Source organism: Berghia stephanieae, chromosome 7 (genome assembly GCF_034508935.2).
Source record: "Berghia stephanieae isolate SIO BIC M18660-M18661 chromosome 7, UCSD_Bste_1.3, whole genome shotgun sequence".
Classification (NCBI taxonomy): Eukaryota; Metazoa; Mollusca; class Gastropoda; order Nudibranchia; family Aeolidiidae; genus Berghia; species Berghia stephanieae.
Window position 1 is genome coordinate 3,795,528 of NC_088366.1, and position 17,556 is coordinate 3,813,083.

Consider the following 17,556-nt stretch of genomic DNA (forward strand, 5'->3'; position numbering starts at 1 on the left):
GGACTTTCCAATCCAAAAGTGAGTGTCATACCACTAGACCACATAGTCGCACAAGTAATTTCTTCTTTATCTCGCTGAATAAATAAATAACTGAAAAAAAATTAAGAGTTTTCTCTGAATGATGAAAAAGATTCTTCACACGTTTTGAACGTCGCACCTCCCCATGTTGTGTTTATCAAAATACCAAGAATTTTTTTTCAAGATTCTGTGGGGTAATGTATTTATGTAGAGAAAGATAAAGGGAGTAAATGTGACTCATAAATAAGGGAAAAACACAAAACAAATGATGTTTCGGACTTTGGCCTTTTTCAAGTAAACACATATTATATATATATATTTCGTGTTTACTCCCTTTATCTTCTTCTCCATTTTATTGACTCATTTAGGCACTTCTAGTTTTTGGTTTTACTGATGTTTTTATGTTTGATGATTCATTGACCAGGTGTTTGTTTGTGATTGGTCAGTTCTTATGTGACACGCTGTCTCTAAACAGTATTATGTCAGAGTGAATTGTCCACTGACAATTGAATTTATAGTCCAAAATAGGAGACATGGATTTGATTTTTTCTCTTCATGGAGGAAAATGAATATCATTTGCGGCGTTGTGGTCTAGTGGTATGACACTCACTTTCGAATCGGAAGGTCCTGGGTTCGAGCCTCGCTCGGTGCATAGTTTAGTCCTTGGAAAAGGCTCTTTACTTTCATTCTCTCACCGTACTCAGGTGTAAAATGAGTACAAGCGTTGTATTTGTCCGGAAAATTGTAATGTTGTCTAACAGGTGTCATGTCCCGTCGTAAATGTTAAGTGTTGCTTTGAGCACTTTTAGTGGATATTGCGCTATATAAAAGCTCAATTAAACCATTTTTAAGCTGCGGACAACGGAAATTTCTCATTTCTGGTCAATTTAGCTTTAGATTTACTTTTTTTGTGCAAATGATTTACTCTGTTATTGTCCTATATTGAGTTGTTGGATTACTACATATGTGTCAATGTGTTGTGTGTTACCCTTGACTTTAAGTAGATTATCAGGATTTCAAAACCGTGTGTATGCACAAGATGATAACCCTCCCTCACATTTATTTTCTCTGTTCTTCAAAGGACAAATGCATAGCACTGAGTAGGTGGGTCACTACATTGTGTTGTGTGTTACCCTTGACTTTAAGTAGATTATCAGGATTTCAAAACCATGTATACGCACAAGATGATAACCCTCCCTCACATTTATTTTCTCTGTTCTTCAAACTGTCATCTGCATTTTTTGCCAAATTGGGACCTAAAATTTGCCAAAAAACCCCCCAAAATTTGCCAAGAAATTTGCCAAAAAGACCAAAATTTGCCAAAAAATTGGGTCCTTATATGAAGATTTTTTGACGAAACGATCCATGACTGAAGTTGGAAGTGTAAGTGACTCGATTTATTTGACTTGAGAAATGAAATGACTGTGAACAGCGTTGTTACAAAGATTTTAAAGGATCATTATCTGTAGAGAGTAGCTTCCCTTGGTTTGGGCTCAGGCAAAGCTGCAACATTTCTCAAGTTTCGCACTTTTTTCTTCGTTATTTTGTTTTCGCTTCTTTTTTTTTTTCCCAAAATTTGCCACGCGATTTGCCAATTTTCCAAAAATTTGCCACAATTTGCCAATTTTGGGAAATTTGCCAAAATTTGCAGATCACCCTGATATTTGCGGCCGCAAAAAATGCATATGACAGTTCAAAGGACAAATGCATAGCACTGAGTAGGTTCATCACTACATTGTGTTGTGTGTTACCCTTGACTTTAAGTAGATTATCAGGATTTCAAAACCATGTATACGCACAAGATGATGACCCCCTCGAATAAGGCTTTTTCTTTTAGTTTCTCGGTTCTTCAAAGGTCAGATGTAATGTTCTGAGTTGGAAACCTTGTATTTGATGTTGTAGAACAACGAAATCCATTGCTCCATTACCCGTCTGTCGATATCGCATGCATAGTTTAAACTTTTCTTATACAATCGCTCCTGTCTTATCCATTACAAAGCAATGCTTATCAATGTCCCTGTATTGCATTTCAAATCCATTGTTGAAAACATCAGAATGGAAAGTTGGAATGTCTAAAAAGCGGATGTAATAACCTTAAGCCTCTGGTTTTATGAATGAGGGGGTCCCGGTAGCTCAGTTGGTAGAGCACTCGCTTCACACGCGTAGGGACCAAGATCGAGATTTTTTTCTGATCCCCCTGTCTACCCAGCAGTGAATGGGTAGCTGGGTCTGTTAGATCCGGTGGAAAGTACTTTGCGATAGACTAGAGTCCTATCCAAAGAGTAGCAGGTAATTGCTATTGTCCGTTTCACGCTAAAGAAACCGGGATAAACTCCGGCTCCATGAGCCTAATGTCTCTGAAGGACTACTTTTTTTAAATGAATGAAAAAATAAATGACAAATATTACAATGGTCATGATTTAACTTTGAGGCTTTGATCTTGTCTGTGTCATTGTCAAGACCTGGGTATGAGGTGCATGTGAATTGAGTGAATGTTCACGGGTCGTGTTAGATTTTTTTAAAATAAGAAAATCATGTAGAATATTATTTTGTTATTTGCTGTACAGTAAACTTTCATGTAATTTTTGTTGTCCCTGTCATAATTGGACTTTTTTAATATAACTTTAAGAGGAAAAATTCTTGTTTTATAGATCTAGAATTTAATAATAATATTTTTTGTTTGGTCTTGGATATATATCTGGGTGGGGCTCCTGACCTCCCATAGTGGGCAGGGGGGGGAGGGGTACATACTGTGTCTTCTATCCCTTTATATCTGTTTTCCAACATGCTTTCTGTCTTTGTCTTGGAATGAGATTACTTGGTTTTGTCCTGGTCCTGGCCGGATACCCTGGCTGGGAGGGAAACAGTCAAATGTTTAGTTAGAGTTTTGGGAGATGATATTTTTTTCCTTGTAAATTATCTCTCTGTTATGCACTGTATTGTTTTGTTTACATGTTATATATGATTTGTAAGCATTTGAGTGCATCTCTCTTAGTTGGGACATGTGCTTGTGTCTGGATGAGACTTTTAGGTGATCTCAAACTAAGTACTTTGATAGTGTGCTCTTGGAATCTACATCTGTTTCCTATTTGAACAAATTCCCCTTTGTCTTACCTTTTCTTGGGTGCTTTAATTGTAATTCTAGAACTTTTTACTATCCCATTTTCTTCCTTTTTACTGGCGCTGATTTGACCTTAATGTGTTGCAAGCGCCGTAAAACCCTTAAAGACAAAAACATTGGATATATATGTGATAGCCATGTAAAATGTCACCGCAATACAACAAACAGTTTTAAAGATAAACACATCTAAGCTTTGATATGAATTGTGAAATGAACTATAGAGCCTAAAATTATATTTGCCTTTGTTGTCCTGTGGTATGACACTTGACTTTTGACCTGTAAGTCTCTGGTTTGAGTCTTGCTGTGGGTGGTGGTGCAAAATTGGGTCCTTTGAAAAGGCTTTACATACTTACCTTTTTTCACTATACTGCAATGTCTGAAATGAATACTTGGCTAGTAACAGTGTGTTCTGTCGAAAAAAACAAAATTGGAAAATAGCACTTTACAAACCTCATGGCTTTCTCTACATGTTAAATGTTGCTTGAGACTCGTTATAAAGCGCTTTGCACTATAAAAAAAGCTCTTTTTTTTTTTCTTCTTAAAAGAATGCATATGTTGTATTTTATGTTTCTGTTATCTACCTTGAGAAAGAAAAATTGTAAAGCACATTGAACATGGTAATAAAAGTAATGAATCAGTATTATGTATATGCAAGATACCATTCCTCAAATGTCATGTGATATTGTATACATTTTATTCCATCAATGAGTTCCCTGTGTTTATCTTGAGTTCAATCATATATAAATAAACACGAGTAAGTTTTCTTGAAAAGGTGACTCCATCAAAATTGTGAACAATAATGAAAAGTTTCGTAGTTTTCAATCATTTTAATTAAAATATCAGCTTGTTATTTGAATTAAAGAAAATTTGTAACATTCGGCTCCATGCCAAAAACTGATATCTTCCAAACTTAACAGCTGTGATTCAATATTATCAGGCATAACAAATGACAAACTAAAATCATTAAAAGTCATTAAGAACAATGCAGCGAGATTAGCGTTAGGAAAAAAAGAAGTCAGATTCAGATCTGACAGTCATCACCAAATGAGTTGTAGCAGAAATAGAACAGATGCCTGCGTCACATCATGCCTGTCCTCTCTGGCAAACTTGTTAAGGTCCACCGTTTAAATAGTGGAGTCCTCAGAGTCTGAAGGCCCATGGACCCAAAGTTTATTCTGGTTTCTATAATATTAAACAGACAAGTTGCAATTGTTTGCTACCCATTAGATAGAAAACTAGTTTGTCGTAAAGTGCTTCTGCCAGATATAAAATAGACCCAGCTATCCAATCACTGCTGAGTGGGAAGAGTGTCCAAAAAAAATCTCAACTGTGTCCTGGATTGATACTTACTGAGTCTTCATCTGGTGCACTTCAGTCTCTTGGCTGCACGAACACCCAATAGGGCTGGGTGGAGGGGGGTAGGTGTTACTTCAACCCTTTCCTTACCAGCCATTTTCAGAATTTTTCCCAAAATATCACACCCACCCAACGCAAAAATAGTTTATTCTGACTCAAACAGAAAATCAACAAATACAGTTTAAGCATAATATTGATCAGCAAATTAAAACCTACAACACAGTGTCACGTTTTTATAGCTATAATAAAACATTTGTCGTTAAATTGTGTGATTCACAAAAGAAATCTGAATGCTAAAAGTGCTGGTTGAATCGTAACGAATGTGATGATTTTCCTATGGTTGGTAAGGAGAGGGTTAACGCAATATCTCCATTTCATTTAAAACAGTTGAAAGAAGTTGAAGCCTTCAATTTGTTTGTCGTGATTGATTAGAGTGAAGAACGCATACTTTTATATTCTTGTCATTGTTAAGGATGGCCATTCTGACATGATTGTTACTGTTACTTATATTTACTGTCAATTTCATGACTTATTCTACCTCCCATCGTGGGCAGGGAGGTACATGCTGTGTCTTCTATCCCCCCATACCCGTTTTCCAATTGTTTCCTGTAATTGTCTTGGAATGAGATTACTTAGTTTTGTCTTGATCCTTGCCGGAGTTCCTTAGCTGGGAGGGAAACAGTCGAATGTATAGTTATAGTTTTGGAGATGAAATTTTTTTCCTTGTAAATCATCTCTCTGTTATGCATTGTATTATGTTTAGTTTACATATTATATTATATGATTGGTAAACATTTGAGTGTATTCCTCTTAGTTGGGACCTGTGCTTGTGTCTAGATGAGACTTTTAGGTGATCTCAAACTAAGTACTTTGACGGTGTGCTCTTGGAATCTACATCTATTCCCTATTTGAACCAATTCCCCTTTGTCTTACCTTTTCTTTTGTGCTTTAATTGTAATTCTAGGACTTTTTACAGTCCCATTTTCTTCCTTTTTACTGGCGCTGATATGACCTTAATGTGTTGCAAGCGCTGCAAAACCCTGAAAAACAAAAAACAAACTTATTCTACTCGTCTTCTTTGCTGTCTCTCTTCTACTAGCTGGATGCCTCTAGAGAAAAACACCGAGACGAATTGAATCGTCTTTCCATCGACCTGGAGGATGAATCCCATAGCAGGTCTTCAATGGACAGACATGTCACTGACCTCAGACGGGAGGTAAGAAGATAGTTTATGGATTGGCCTGAGAGGTCATGACCTGTGACAGGGTTCAAGACCTCTTAGCCCAGTCAATAGGCTTTAAAAAAAAAAAAAAATTTTGCCACCATTTTGATTAACTCACTCAATCCTAGCCATTTTTGCTACTTTTAAAAATTGGGGAAAAAATGTATAAAAAATGAGTATGTACATAGATAGTTTTCTTCAACTATCATTAACATGCAAAAACTAAAAACATTAGCTTTGATACTATGCCTATAATTTGTCTCAGAAAAATGTAATATATTATAGGCATGGGGTAACCCGGGTAAACTACGGATATAGTCGGTGTTAGGGTTGAGTGAGTTAAGAAGTTTACTGCCTTTACACAAGTCCCAATGATTGGGTTATGTTTTTTTTGTAAATAACATATTTCATTTTTTTTTTCATTGCTGTCACATTGCTATATTTGTACGGCTATGTGGTTTTGTGGTCTGACACTCGCTCTCAGATCGGAAGGTCCTGGGTTCGAGCCTCGCTTCGGTGCATGCAGGGCTGAGAATCTTCCGCCTAAAGGCGGATTTCCGCCTAAATGATGGTTTATCTCCGCCCATCACCATCACTTTTCCGCCTTTTAAAAAGACTCACCACAACCACTACATCAACATCCCTATCACCACTACTTTTACAACCACCACCTATACTACAACAACCATCACATCATCATTCCTATCACTATTACTACTACAACCACCACCACATCATCATCCCCACCACCACTACTACTACCTACAACCACCACCAAATCATCATCTCTACCACCACCACCACTACAGCTACAACCACTACTACTACAACTACCATCACATCATCATCCCTACCACCACTACTACAACAACCACCACCATATCATCATTCCTACTATCAATACAACTACATCCTCCACCACCACATCATCCCAACTATCACTACTACAACCACCCCACATCATCCCTACCACAACTATTACAACCACCACCACACCATCATTCCCAACACCTCTACAGCTACAACCACCATATCATCATCCTTATCACGGCCCTACTACAACCACCACCACAGCATCATCCCTACCGCCATCTTTTCTTACTACTACTACAATATGTTGTAATTACACTTTCAACTTTTGAAATTCCTCCAAGTGGTGTCAGAAATTATTGCGAGACACATTTTTGATTGCATCTCAGTAAATTTTTTATGAAATTCAAATTTATACGTTATCGTCGCATAGATAGGTCTTGAATTCCATTTTTGTGACCAGTCATTCTCACCCCTGAACCATCATGACATCATCACCATCTCTACCATAACTACCACCACTACGACAGCAACTATCCCATCATCATCAGTACCGCCTCTAGTGCAAGCACCACTATCACATTATCTTCCTGGTGGGATCTTTTGACTTGCATGTATCAGAGTTGCTTTCTGCCTTTGTCTTGGCTTGATCCTTTTCATGGCCAGATTTATTGGCAGGGAGGGAAACAATTAAATGTATAGTTGTTTTTGGGAGATGATATGCTTGTTCTCGTATATCATTTCTCTTGTGTGTGACGTTAGATTTGTTGTTCTAAGTTTTGTATTTCTCTCACAAGGATTCTGTGCTTGTGTCTTGGTGAGACTTTTAGGTGACCTCAAACTAACTACATTGATAGTTTGATCTTGGAGTCCGTTTGTGAGCCCTATTTGAACCAGTCACTTTTTCTCCGGTGCTTTTGATCTTACTTAAATCTATATTTTTTTTACAGCCCCATATATATTTTAAGTGCCGCTGAAATGACCTACAAACATATACACGTGCACACACAAATCAATAAAATTCACTCAGTTCTTAAGTCTCGTTAATTTTTCACTTTCATCTTTCTGTACTCATCACTAGATTCACTTTGACGCTCTCTCTCTCTCTCTCTCTCTCTCTCTCTCTCTCTCCTTGTCTCTCTTCTCTCTCTCTTTCTCCTCTCTCTCTCTCTCTCTCTCTCTCTCTCTCTCTCTCTCTCTCTCTCTCTCTCTCTCTCTCTCTCTCTCTCTCTCTCTCTCTCTCTCTCTCTCTCGAGGATTCAATTAAAATGTTAATTTCCTGGCAATTGCCAACATGAAACATATGTTAACTTAATATTTACGATTAACAAATAAAGCACATACACACCTAACAATGACGTTCACTCAGTACTTTAACCTCGGTTATTTTTACTTTAATCTCTCTGTACCTATCACTATATTCACTTTGAGCAGTCTCTCTCTCTCTCTCTCTTACTCTGTCTTTCTGTCTCTCTCACACACACACACACACACACACACACACACACACACACATACACACCTGGGTGGGGTTCCTGACCTCCCATAGTGGGCAAGGGGGTACATACTATGTCTTCTATCCCCTTATAACAGTTTTCCAACATGCTTTCTGTCTTTGTCTTGGAATGAGATTACTTGGTTTTGTCCTGGCCCTGGCCAGAGTCCTAACTGGAAGGGAAACAGTCAAATGCACAGTTATTGTTTTGGGATATTATATTTTTTTCCTTGTAAATCATCTCTCTGTTATGTATTAGTATATTTGTTATTTTGAATGTATATAATGTAAGCATTTGAGTGTATTCCTCTTTGTGCCCGGATGAGACTTATAGGTGATCTCAAACAAAGTACATTGGTGGTTTGCTCTTTGAATCTACATCTGATCCCTTTTTGTTCCGTTCCCCTATGTCTTACTTTTTCTTGGGTGCTTTAATTGTATTTCTAGAACTTTTTACTATCCCATTTTCTTCCTTTTTACTGGCGTTGATATAACCTAAATGTGATGCAAGCGCCGTAAACCCTTAAAAACAAACAAACAAAACACACACACACAAACACACACTATCTTTCCTTCTGTCAGACAAACCTAAATCTATAAAGTGGATCATATCCTTTTTGCATGGATGGTTCTTGATCTAGCGCTGAAAAATTTCCTCCTTTTTAGTGACCAGTCATTCTCACCTCTGGCATGGTTGAATCTTGGAAAAGGTTCTTTACTCACATCTCTCACGTAATCAGGTGTAAAATGAGTACCAGGCCGTTAACAGCGTTGTCTCTGTCCAAAAAATTGTAATATTGCTGCCTAACAGGCGCCGTGTCCCGTCCTACCTGTTAAATGTTGCTGTTGGCCAGGGACCCCTTATAAAGCGCCTTGAGCATGTTTAGTGGACATTGCACTGTATAAAAGTAAAAGCTCCAAGTTTAAGTTTTTAATTTTCATAATTCTTGACATCTTAATGTTAAAATTCCTCTGATTCCCCATCTGATTTTACCGCAATACCGTTTTGGAGGCAGAGGAGGCCACGTGATGTTGATGTAGAGTAAAAGATTTTTTTTTAAAATTACGTTATATAAAAGTTCAAATTTGTTTGTTTTTGATGATGGCTTTAATTTTAATGTTGTCCCGTGTAGCTGGAGAGGCTTCAGGCTGAGAACGCCAGCGAGTGGGGAAAGCGGGAGAGGCTGGAGTCGGAGAAGCTGCTGATGGAAAGAGACAACAAGAAGCTACGGGCTCAGGTCAAGGACTTGGAGGAGGAGCTGGAGAAACGGACCCAGGCGTCCAGTTCTATGGCCAACATGGACATGAAGACGCTGCAGTTTGAATTGGGGGAAAGGACAAAGGTCAGTGTTGGAATTAATGAAATAGGATTCAATAGTCTGATGTCACGTCTGCCCAGCAACCAGCAGCTTGGTTCTATAGATAGTATGCGCTTGGCTAAGAAGTTCATAACATTGCCATCTAGAAGTATAAAGGACCAACACACAAAACTGTGTGTATCCATGAACGTTAATAGTCAAGTTTATACAGTTCAGTGAGCATTACTCATAAACGCGGATGGCAAAAAACAATAACAAAGACCTGAGTGACGTCATCTTCAAACTATCTATACAAATAAATAATAATATGAAGTTGAATGTAAGCTTCAAATTAATTTACGAAAACAGATAAAATGGAAGTTTCAGGTTTCCCCTTTATCGACATAACAGGATGAATGAAACACTACAGACGATTGAGATAATGTGGTAGTGGCGTTGTTAAGATGAATCAGTCATCTTAACACATTCTTTCACTGTATTCAGGTATAAAATGAGTACCTTGCCATAAACAGTGTTGTCTTTGTCCGCAAAAAAGAATGTAATATCGCCTAACAGGCATCATGTCTCGTCCTACATATTTGGCTAGGGACATCATGTAAAGCGTTTTTAGCATGTTTAGTGGATATTGCACTATATAAATGCTCATTAAAAAAATGTTTTTTTTTCACGTCTAAATTGTCCTTATAGTAATCACAGTGTTGGATACGATAGGATCAATGATAAATCCAATTCCCCCCATAGCGGATGATAGAACGTTTTTGGTTTTCCAGGAACTGTCCGAGCTGAAGCACATCAACTCCAAGCTGAAGAAAGCACTGGGTGATCGAAGCACAGAGTTGGACCACAACAAACGGAGGGCGGAGCAGTACGAGGCCGAAGTCCGGAAGTTGAGGGGACGGATTGATGAACTCAAACATGATCTGGCATCTGCTGAAGATGAGGTAAGGCATATCTGGCAACCCTTCCACTTTTGGTGGAATCCTTTCCTATTTTCACTCTTCCTTTCCCCTATATTCCACCATTGTCTCTAAAATTTTGATTTTCAAAAATGGTGAAAAGGTAAGAAGAAAAGAAATGGCGGGGAGGAGGGGTGGTGGTTTAAAAAGGTGATTCTCATGGGTGCCAGTTTTCCGGTTCATTTCGGAATTCTGGTTTTGCGATATTTCGAAGTCAAATACCTCCGGTTTCAGTTTCAGTGTTTTGAGTAAATGTTGAGGGAGTACCTCTGGTACTCTCTGTCTCTCTCTGTTCTTTGGCTCCCCTAGAGAGAGACAACTGCACTGTGAGTATTTCACTATGTATTATAAGTTGGTTTTAAAATCAAATTAATTTCCTTATTGTATCAATATATTTGCTGTGTAATCATTTAATAAGGGTATAAAAACGGTGATGCGGGTGGTTGGATGGGAGCATCACCCTTGAATCATATACCTATGATGTTCGCATGGGTGTACGATCCGATAGTGATGTCGTTTCTTCTTCTCTTTACTAGCCTATCCTGCTTCTTTGGTTTGTGATTGTATTTTTGACAGGGGATATTTTTTTCTGTAAATCTTCTGCCTGTTTGTTCTTGGTTATTTATAATTTAGCTTATGATATCTTTAGGTTATGATTGATTTACATTTGTACTATTTTTGTTAGATTGCTTGTTTTTTTGTTTCAGTGGTCTCTCATATAACCTCAATTGTGTTGGAAGAGACCTAAAGCAACAAACAAACAAAAACGGTGATGAAATAAAGAGTAAAGTTTAGGTCGCATTTTCAGTAGGAACATTTTCAGGTTTGGCAAAGTGTCGAGATTTTAGTTTCAGGCTTCAGCACTTCTTCCTGCTGGCACCCATGGTGATTCTTAATTTTAATGGTTGCTAATGATTGTGCGGCTATGTGGTCTAGTGGTATGACACTCGCTTTCGGATCGGAAGGTCCTGGGTTCGAGCCTCGTGCTCGGCGCATAGTTGAGTCCTTGGAAAAGGCTCTTAACTCACATTCTCTCACCGTACTCAGGTGTAAAATGAGTACAAGCGTTGTATTTGTCCGAAAAATTGTAATATCGCCTAACAGGCGTCGTGTCCCGTCCTACATGTTAAATGTTGCTGTTGACCAGGGACCCCTTGTAAAGCGCTTTGAGCACATTTCAGTGGATATTGCGCTATATAAAGCTCAATTAAAAATTAAAAAATTTTTTTTTTCTTAAAAGAGAACTAAATAGGAAGATTAAATGAACTCCTTCCCCATTCCATTACCTAATACATGTGATGTGTAGTTTTGCCAGCCGATTACCGGTAATCAGAAGGTCTGAGGTTCAATCCCCAGTCAAGGTAGACTGATTTTTTATGGGATGGTATTTGTCTTGTCATTTTCTTACTTGCTTTGTCTGACACCTTTCATACACACTTGGTCAGATCTTTATCTTATACCGGTGCCTGCTCCTTAATTTCTTAACTTGCCGTGTACAAAACATAATATAATTTCCTCTTTGGATTGTTGAAGTTTATCTTATCGTACCTTATCTTATCCAACCTGCCATGCACGTGGGGTCATCATCATCATCATTGCCTTTTTCACCCTGGGTCAGGGTATAGGCCACAGACAAACAGTTTCCATCCTTCTCTATCCTGAGCCAACTTTTTTATCTCATTCCAGGTCTTACCACTTCTCTGTATATCAGCTTCTTTAATTCTTCTCCATGTTCCTCGTGGCCTTCCCCTTGATCTTCTGCCCTGAGGGTTCCAGTCCAATACTTTCTTTGTTATAGTTGAGTCATTCTTTCTAAGCGTGTGTCCAATCCACCTCCATCGTCTTCTTCCTATATCCTCTCCTACTGGTTTCTGCTGTGTTCTTTTCCATACTTCTTCATTTTTTATTCTATCCATCCATTTTATTCTGAGTAGCTTACGCATGTAAACAGGTGCATGCGTAAGCACGTGGGGTGGCATTACAAAAAAGTATCACAGAACAACGTCTTGTAAGTTGCATGATAAGAACTTACTTATCCGAACCAGCGACCACCTGAGCTCTAGCCCTTCGGTCTTGTGCCATGACGTAGAAGTTAGACGTCTGTTGTAGTTGTTCCAGGTGACTATAAAGTGTGTTACTGATGCTTGGATTTGGTGGGAGGAATGTGCATCTCAGGTCTTCAAGAGGTTGACATTCAAGCAAGTGGTGTGTTACTGTTTCATTGGGGTGTTGACATAGGGGGCAGGAAGGGGATGTGTCTTTTGTAATTTTGCTTAAATGGTTGTTGAGCGGTATGTGTTGTATTCTTAGTTGAAAGATGATGCTTTGCTGGTGTCTTCTGAGCTTGCATGATAAGGAGAAAGGATCATTTTGTAAGGCATGGGTCTATGTAGTAGAGGATAATAGTGGCACGTATTTCTGAATATTAAAGGTACATCATTCACACAATATATACATAAACGGTCATACATGATCATTTCTCTTATGTTTACATAACTATATTACAGAACCTATCTTATCTTATATTCTTCAGGTTGACGTCATACAACAGTGCTTCCTCTTTTCCGTTTTTATGCGGATTTCCGCATTTTTAATGATCCGTGAAAAATCCGCACTTGTCGAAAACCAAGAGAAATATCCGCGGAAGATTACAAGAACATTTTTTTTATTGGAGTGCTTAACAAAAATCATAATTTTGATGCCAAAGTGGCTCCAAATGGCTCTAATTGCATGTCAATTTTTAAAATTTTCAGGGAGAGCGGACCCTCCTTTTTGACAATTTCTTGGAGGAAGCACTGATACATGATTATTTCCCTTATGTTTACATAACTATATTACATAACCTATCTTATCTTATGTTTACATAACTATATTACATAACCTATCTTATCTTATGTTTACATAACTATATTACATAACCTATCTTATCTTATGTTTACATAAATATATTACATAACCTATCTTATCTTATGTTTACATAACTATATTACATAACCTATCTTATCTTATGTTTACATAACTATATTACATAACCTTACATAATCTTATCTTATGTTTTTTAGGTTGACAGCCAGACCAATGCTGTCCGTAAGGCTCAGCGTACGAATGACGAGTTACAGGAACAAGTGGACGGGCTGCAAGTACAAGTCAATCATTTACAATTGAGGTGAGACATCCAAATTGGTTGGTCATAAATTTTCAATTAAGTACACCATACGAATTGGACAATATCATGGCATTCCAGTGGGGGTCCCGATAGCTCAGTTGATAGAGCACTTGCTTCACACGCAAAGTGATCGAGATCGATCCCGGGTGCAGTCGAGATTTTTTTTCTCTGATCCCTCCTGTCCACCCAGCAGTGATTGGGTAGCTGGGTCTGTTAGATCTGGTGGAAAGTACTTTACTTTGCAATAGACTAGCCTCCTATCCAAAGGGTAGCATGCAATTGCTATTGTCCATTTCACACGATAGAAGCTGAGATAAACTCTGGCTCTATGGGCCTTATGGCTTTGAAGGACTTTTAATTAAAAGGCATTCCAGTGAGTTTAGAGGTACCAGATTCTTATTTATTAATACAATTCACTCTGCTTAATTGCACAGTCCACTTATACACTGCACATTCCCGAAAAACAAAATTTTTTATATATAATTGCTACGCTTATTTGCACACTATCTCCGCTTAATTGATTGAAGTGACAACCAACGATTCTGTTTTCGTTCCACACAACTTTTCGGCCAAAACATTCCATCAATTCGTAACACTGGACTACAATACACCATACCCATCAGTGGTAAACTGACATCTCAGGAACCACTGGACTCCGTTCAGCCACACAGAAGACAATGCCTAGAGGATGAAGACAAGGATGAGTCATCGGAATGTGACACACCACCCTGATAAACACTGAAAAACTTGACATGGTAGACAAACTGCACCACTTCATCCAAGAAGAACGCTTGACAGAAGATCTACATTGGCACAGGATAGAAAGCAATTAACGCTTTGCGATTCCTGTTCTAACAAGCAATAATGTCACATTTTGTTGTGGATAAAACATGAAAAAGAAAAGATTAAAAATAAGAAAAAAAAAAGAAGAAAAAAACCCCAACCTAAATGAATAAATAAATAAATAAATAAATAAATAAATAAATATATAAATAAATAAATAAATATATAAATAAATAAATAAATATATAAATAAATAAAATATAATAAATAAATATAAATAAATAAATAAATAAATAAATATATAAATAAATAAATAAATAAATAAAAAATAAAAATTCTAATGAAGTCATGTCTATAACGTGATGGTCGGTCCCAAGCCCGTAGAAAACTCAGAAGTGAATGTCTTCATGAATGGCACCACATGAAAGCTGGTGCTTAGATGCTATTTTTAGCTTCTCTGCTTTATTGACGACACACTAACCTGAACTCCCGAGGTTGTGCAATTAAGCAGAGTCGACTGTATATATCACAATGCTTTATTTTAATATTATGTTGTAGATTGCGATGGCCAGGTGTTACTTGTATGTATAGTAATGCTGTATATTTATGTTCTGTTTGTTGTAGATTGCGACGACCAGGTGTTACTCGTGACCTGTATGTATAGTAATGCTGTATATTTATGTTCTGTTTGTTGTAGATTGTGACGACCAGGTGTTACTTGTGACCTGTATGTATAGTAATGCTGTATATTTATGTTCTGTTTGTTGTAGATTGCAACGACCAGGTGTTACTTGTGACCTGTGTGTATAGTAATGCTATATATTTATGTTCTGTTTGTTGTAGATTGGGACGACCAGGTGTTACTTGTGACCTGTATTTATAGTAATGCTATATATTTATGTTCTGTTTGTTGTAGATTGCGACGGCCAGGAGGCAACGTGGCCAGTGCCGGCACACCCAGGTCTACCAGTCTCAAGTCTTTCAATCTGGAGGATTCGGCTGCCGAATTTGCCGACAGTGAAAATGATTTTGACGATATATGAATGAATGAATAGCTGAATAAATGTATGAATGTTTGTGTGAATGAATAAATGAATGTATGAACGAATGAATGAATGTATGTATGTTTGTCTGAATGAATGAATGACTGTATGAATGAAGGTATGAATGGATGTATGTTTGTGTGAATGAATCCATGAATGAATGTTTGTGTGAAAGAATGCATGAATTTATGTTTGTGTGAATGAATGAATCAATGAATGCATGTTTGTGTGAATGAATGCATGAATTTATGTTTGTGTGAATGAATGCATGAATTTATGTTTGTGTGAATGAATAAATGAGTGAATGATAAATGAATAGCATTTGTTATGTTGCTTGTCTGCTGATCTCAGATAATGGAAGAATCACAAGAAAAGGGTCACACGCATCCGAAGAGGAGAAAAAAGATTAAAGGGGTTTTTCAAATATCAAAAGGTATTTTTGAATCGAGGACATTTTAAACAATGAAAGTAGTAGATATTGGTCAAGCTAATCAGAGTGATTTGTGTGAGTGTTTCTTTTTTTTCTAGTTTTAAAGTTTAGTAGTAGTTGTAGTAGTAGTAGTATTAGTAGTAGTAGTAGTAGTAGTAGTAGTATTAGTAGTAGTAGTAGTAGTAGTAGTAGTAGTAGTAGTAGTAGTAGTAGTAGTAGTAGTTAGCCTCGCAGTCAGAATGACGCTTGCTGAGAATTGTGTGATTCAGTCATAGTCGATGAGTATATCTGCTCTCTCCATCCATGTTGTTAATTGTTTCCACCTGGTCCCAGTCCTGGGTCAACGTTTTGAGGCTGTCAAGATATTGTTGTGACTTTGGTACGGAGTTAATGTTTAAGGTAAAGTTTATTTATAATCTGATAATGAAAGAATTTTTAATAGAAAGAGGTAAGGTGATTTATTCCGATGGAGAGTCTTGCCGTGTATGGGTATTTTGACACAACTCCAAGGGTTTAGAATGGAAAGAATTTGTGACAATAATTTGATTATTTAGGTGAACTAAATGTCAGTTTTGTATTGCAACAAATTTGGTGTGGTTTGGTCGCCCCTAGTGGGAGATACATTTTATTGTCAGGAATTGTCATATCTTTGACACAGTGTCTGTGATGTGCGTTTTGTATATTATATTGTATTATAACATTTGAAAGATCTTGTTTTTTTTTTCTCATCTTTTTAATTATTGTGGATGTGTATTCAATATTTTCATATTTTGTGATATTTCATAAATATCAAACTTTGAAGCGACAAAGATTGATATATCATTTTATTATACCGATACTGCTGTTGTGTTTTTTTTTGTTTTTTTTTTTTTAAATTGTGGATGGTTGGGGGTGGGATGAGTAGTCTATTGCCCATTTCTTTTTAGTTTTGCCCGTATCCTGGCTGAAGTCTTTTTTTTAGTGAGGAAGGCAGTCTGATGCCATCCCATCTTGTTTTTAAGTAGTGTGATTTTAATTAGTTTGATTTTATTATTTTGTTTGTTTGTTTTGATTTGTTTCGGCTTGAGAAATGATCTATTTTCTGTTGTAAATTATCTCTTTGTGTGAGTGTGTGATGGACACTTATTTAATGATGTTCTTTCCTTAGAAATTTCATCTTGATGTTTGTTTTATAGGTGGCGTTGATGGTCAAATACAATGGAGATATTAAGTTTTTATTTATTTGGATTGTTATATTATTATTATTGATTATTATTATTTATTTTTTATTATTATTATTTATTATTAATTATTATTTTATTATTATTGTTATTATTTTTATTATTATTATTATTATTTGTTATTTTTTATTTTATATATTATTGTGATTATGTATTATTTTTAATTAATTATTATATATTATAGTTTTATCATTTTATTATGGCTTATGCTTATTATTTTTATTATTTTATGTATATTATTATTATTATTGTTATATATTATTATTAGTCATTATTTATTATCTATTTTCATTATCATTATTGTTATTGTTATCTTCATAAATATTCGTTTGACATATATAATTGCTATCAAAGGTTAGCCCTCCCAAACATATCTGACATATCAAGTTGCTATCAAAGGGCTTAGCCCTCCAATCTACATATCTAATATCAAGTTGCTATCAAGGCTTATGCCCTCCCAAAATATCTCGACTTTATCAAAGTTGCTATCAAAGGGCTTAGCCCTCCAAAATATTCGACATATTCAAAGTTGCTATCAAAGGGCTTAGCCCTCCCAAACATATCTCGACATATCAAAGTTGCTATCAAAGGGCTTAGCCTCCAAACATATCTCGACA

General features: G+C 36.7%; 1 protein-coding gene across 1 annotated transcript in view; it reads left to right on the plus strand.

Annotated features, from left to right (window-relative positions):
* Positions 1 to 16,528, plus strand: part of LOC144976380 (coiled-coil domain-containing protein 102B-like) — a 23,082-nt gene extending 6,554 nt beyond the window's left edge. Inside the window, exons 4-8 of the mRNA XM_078920641.1 lie at positions 5,595 to 5,711; positions 9,156 to 9,365; positions 10,112 to 10,282; positions 13,360 to 13,463; positions 15,163 to 16,528. Coding sequence (XP_078776767.1) covers positions 5,595 to 5,711; positions 9,156 to 9,365; positions 10,112 to 10,282; positions 13,360 to 13,463; positions 15,163 to 15,289 — 729 coding nt within the window. The 3' untranslated portion in view covers positions 15,290 to 16,528. The remainder of the gene's footprint in view (positions 1 to 5,594; positions 5,712 to 9,155; positions 9,366 to 10,111; positions 10,283 to 13,359; positions 13,464 to 15,162) is intronic.
* Positions 16,529 to 17,556: the final 1,028 nt, after the last annotated feature.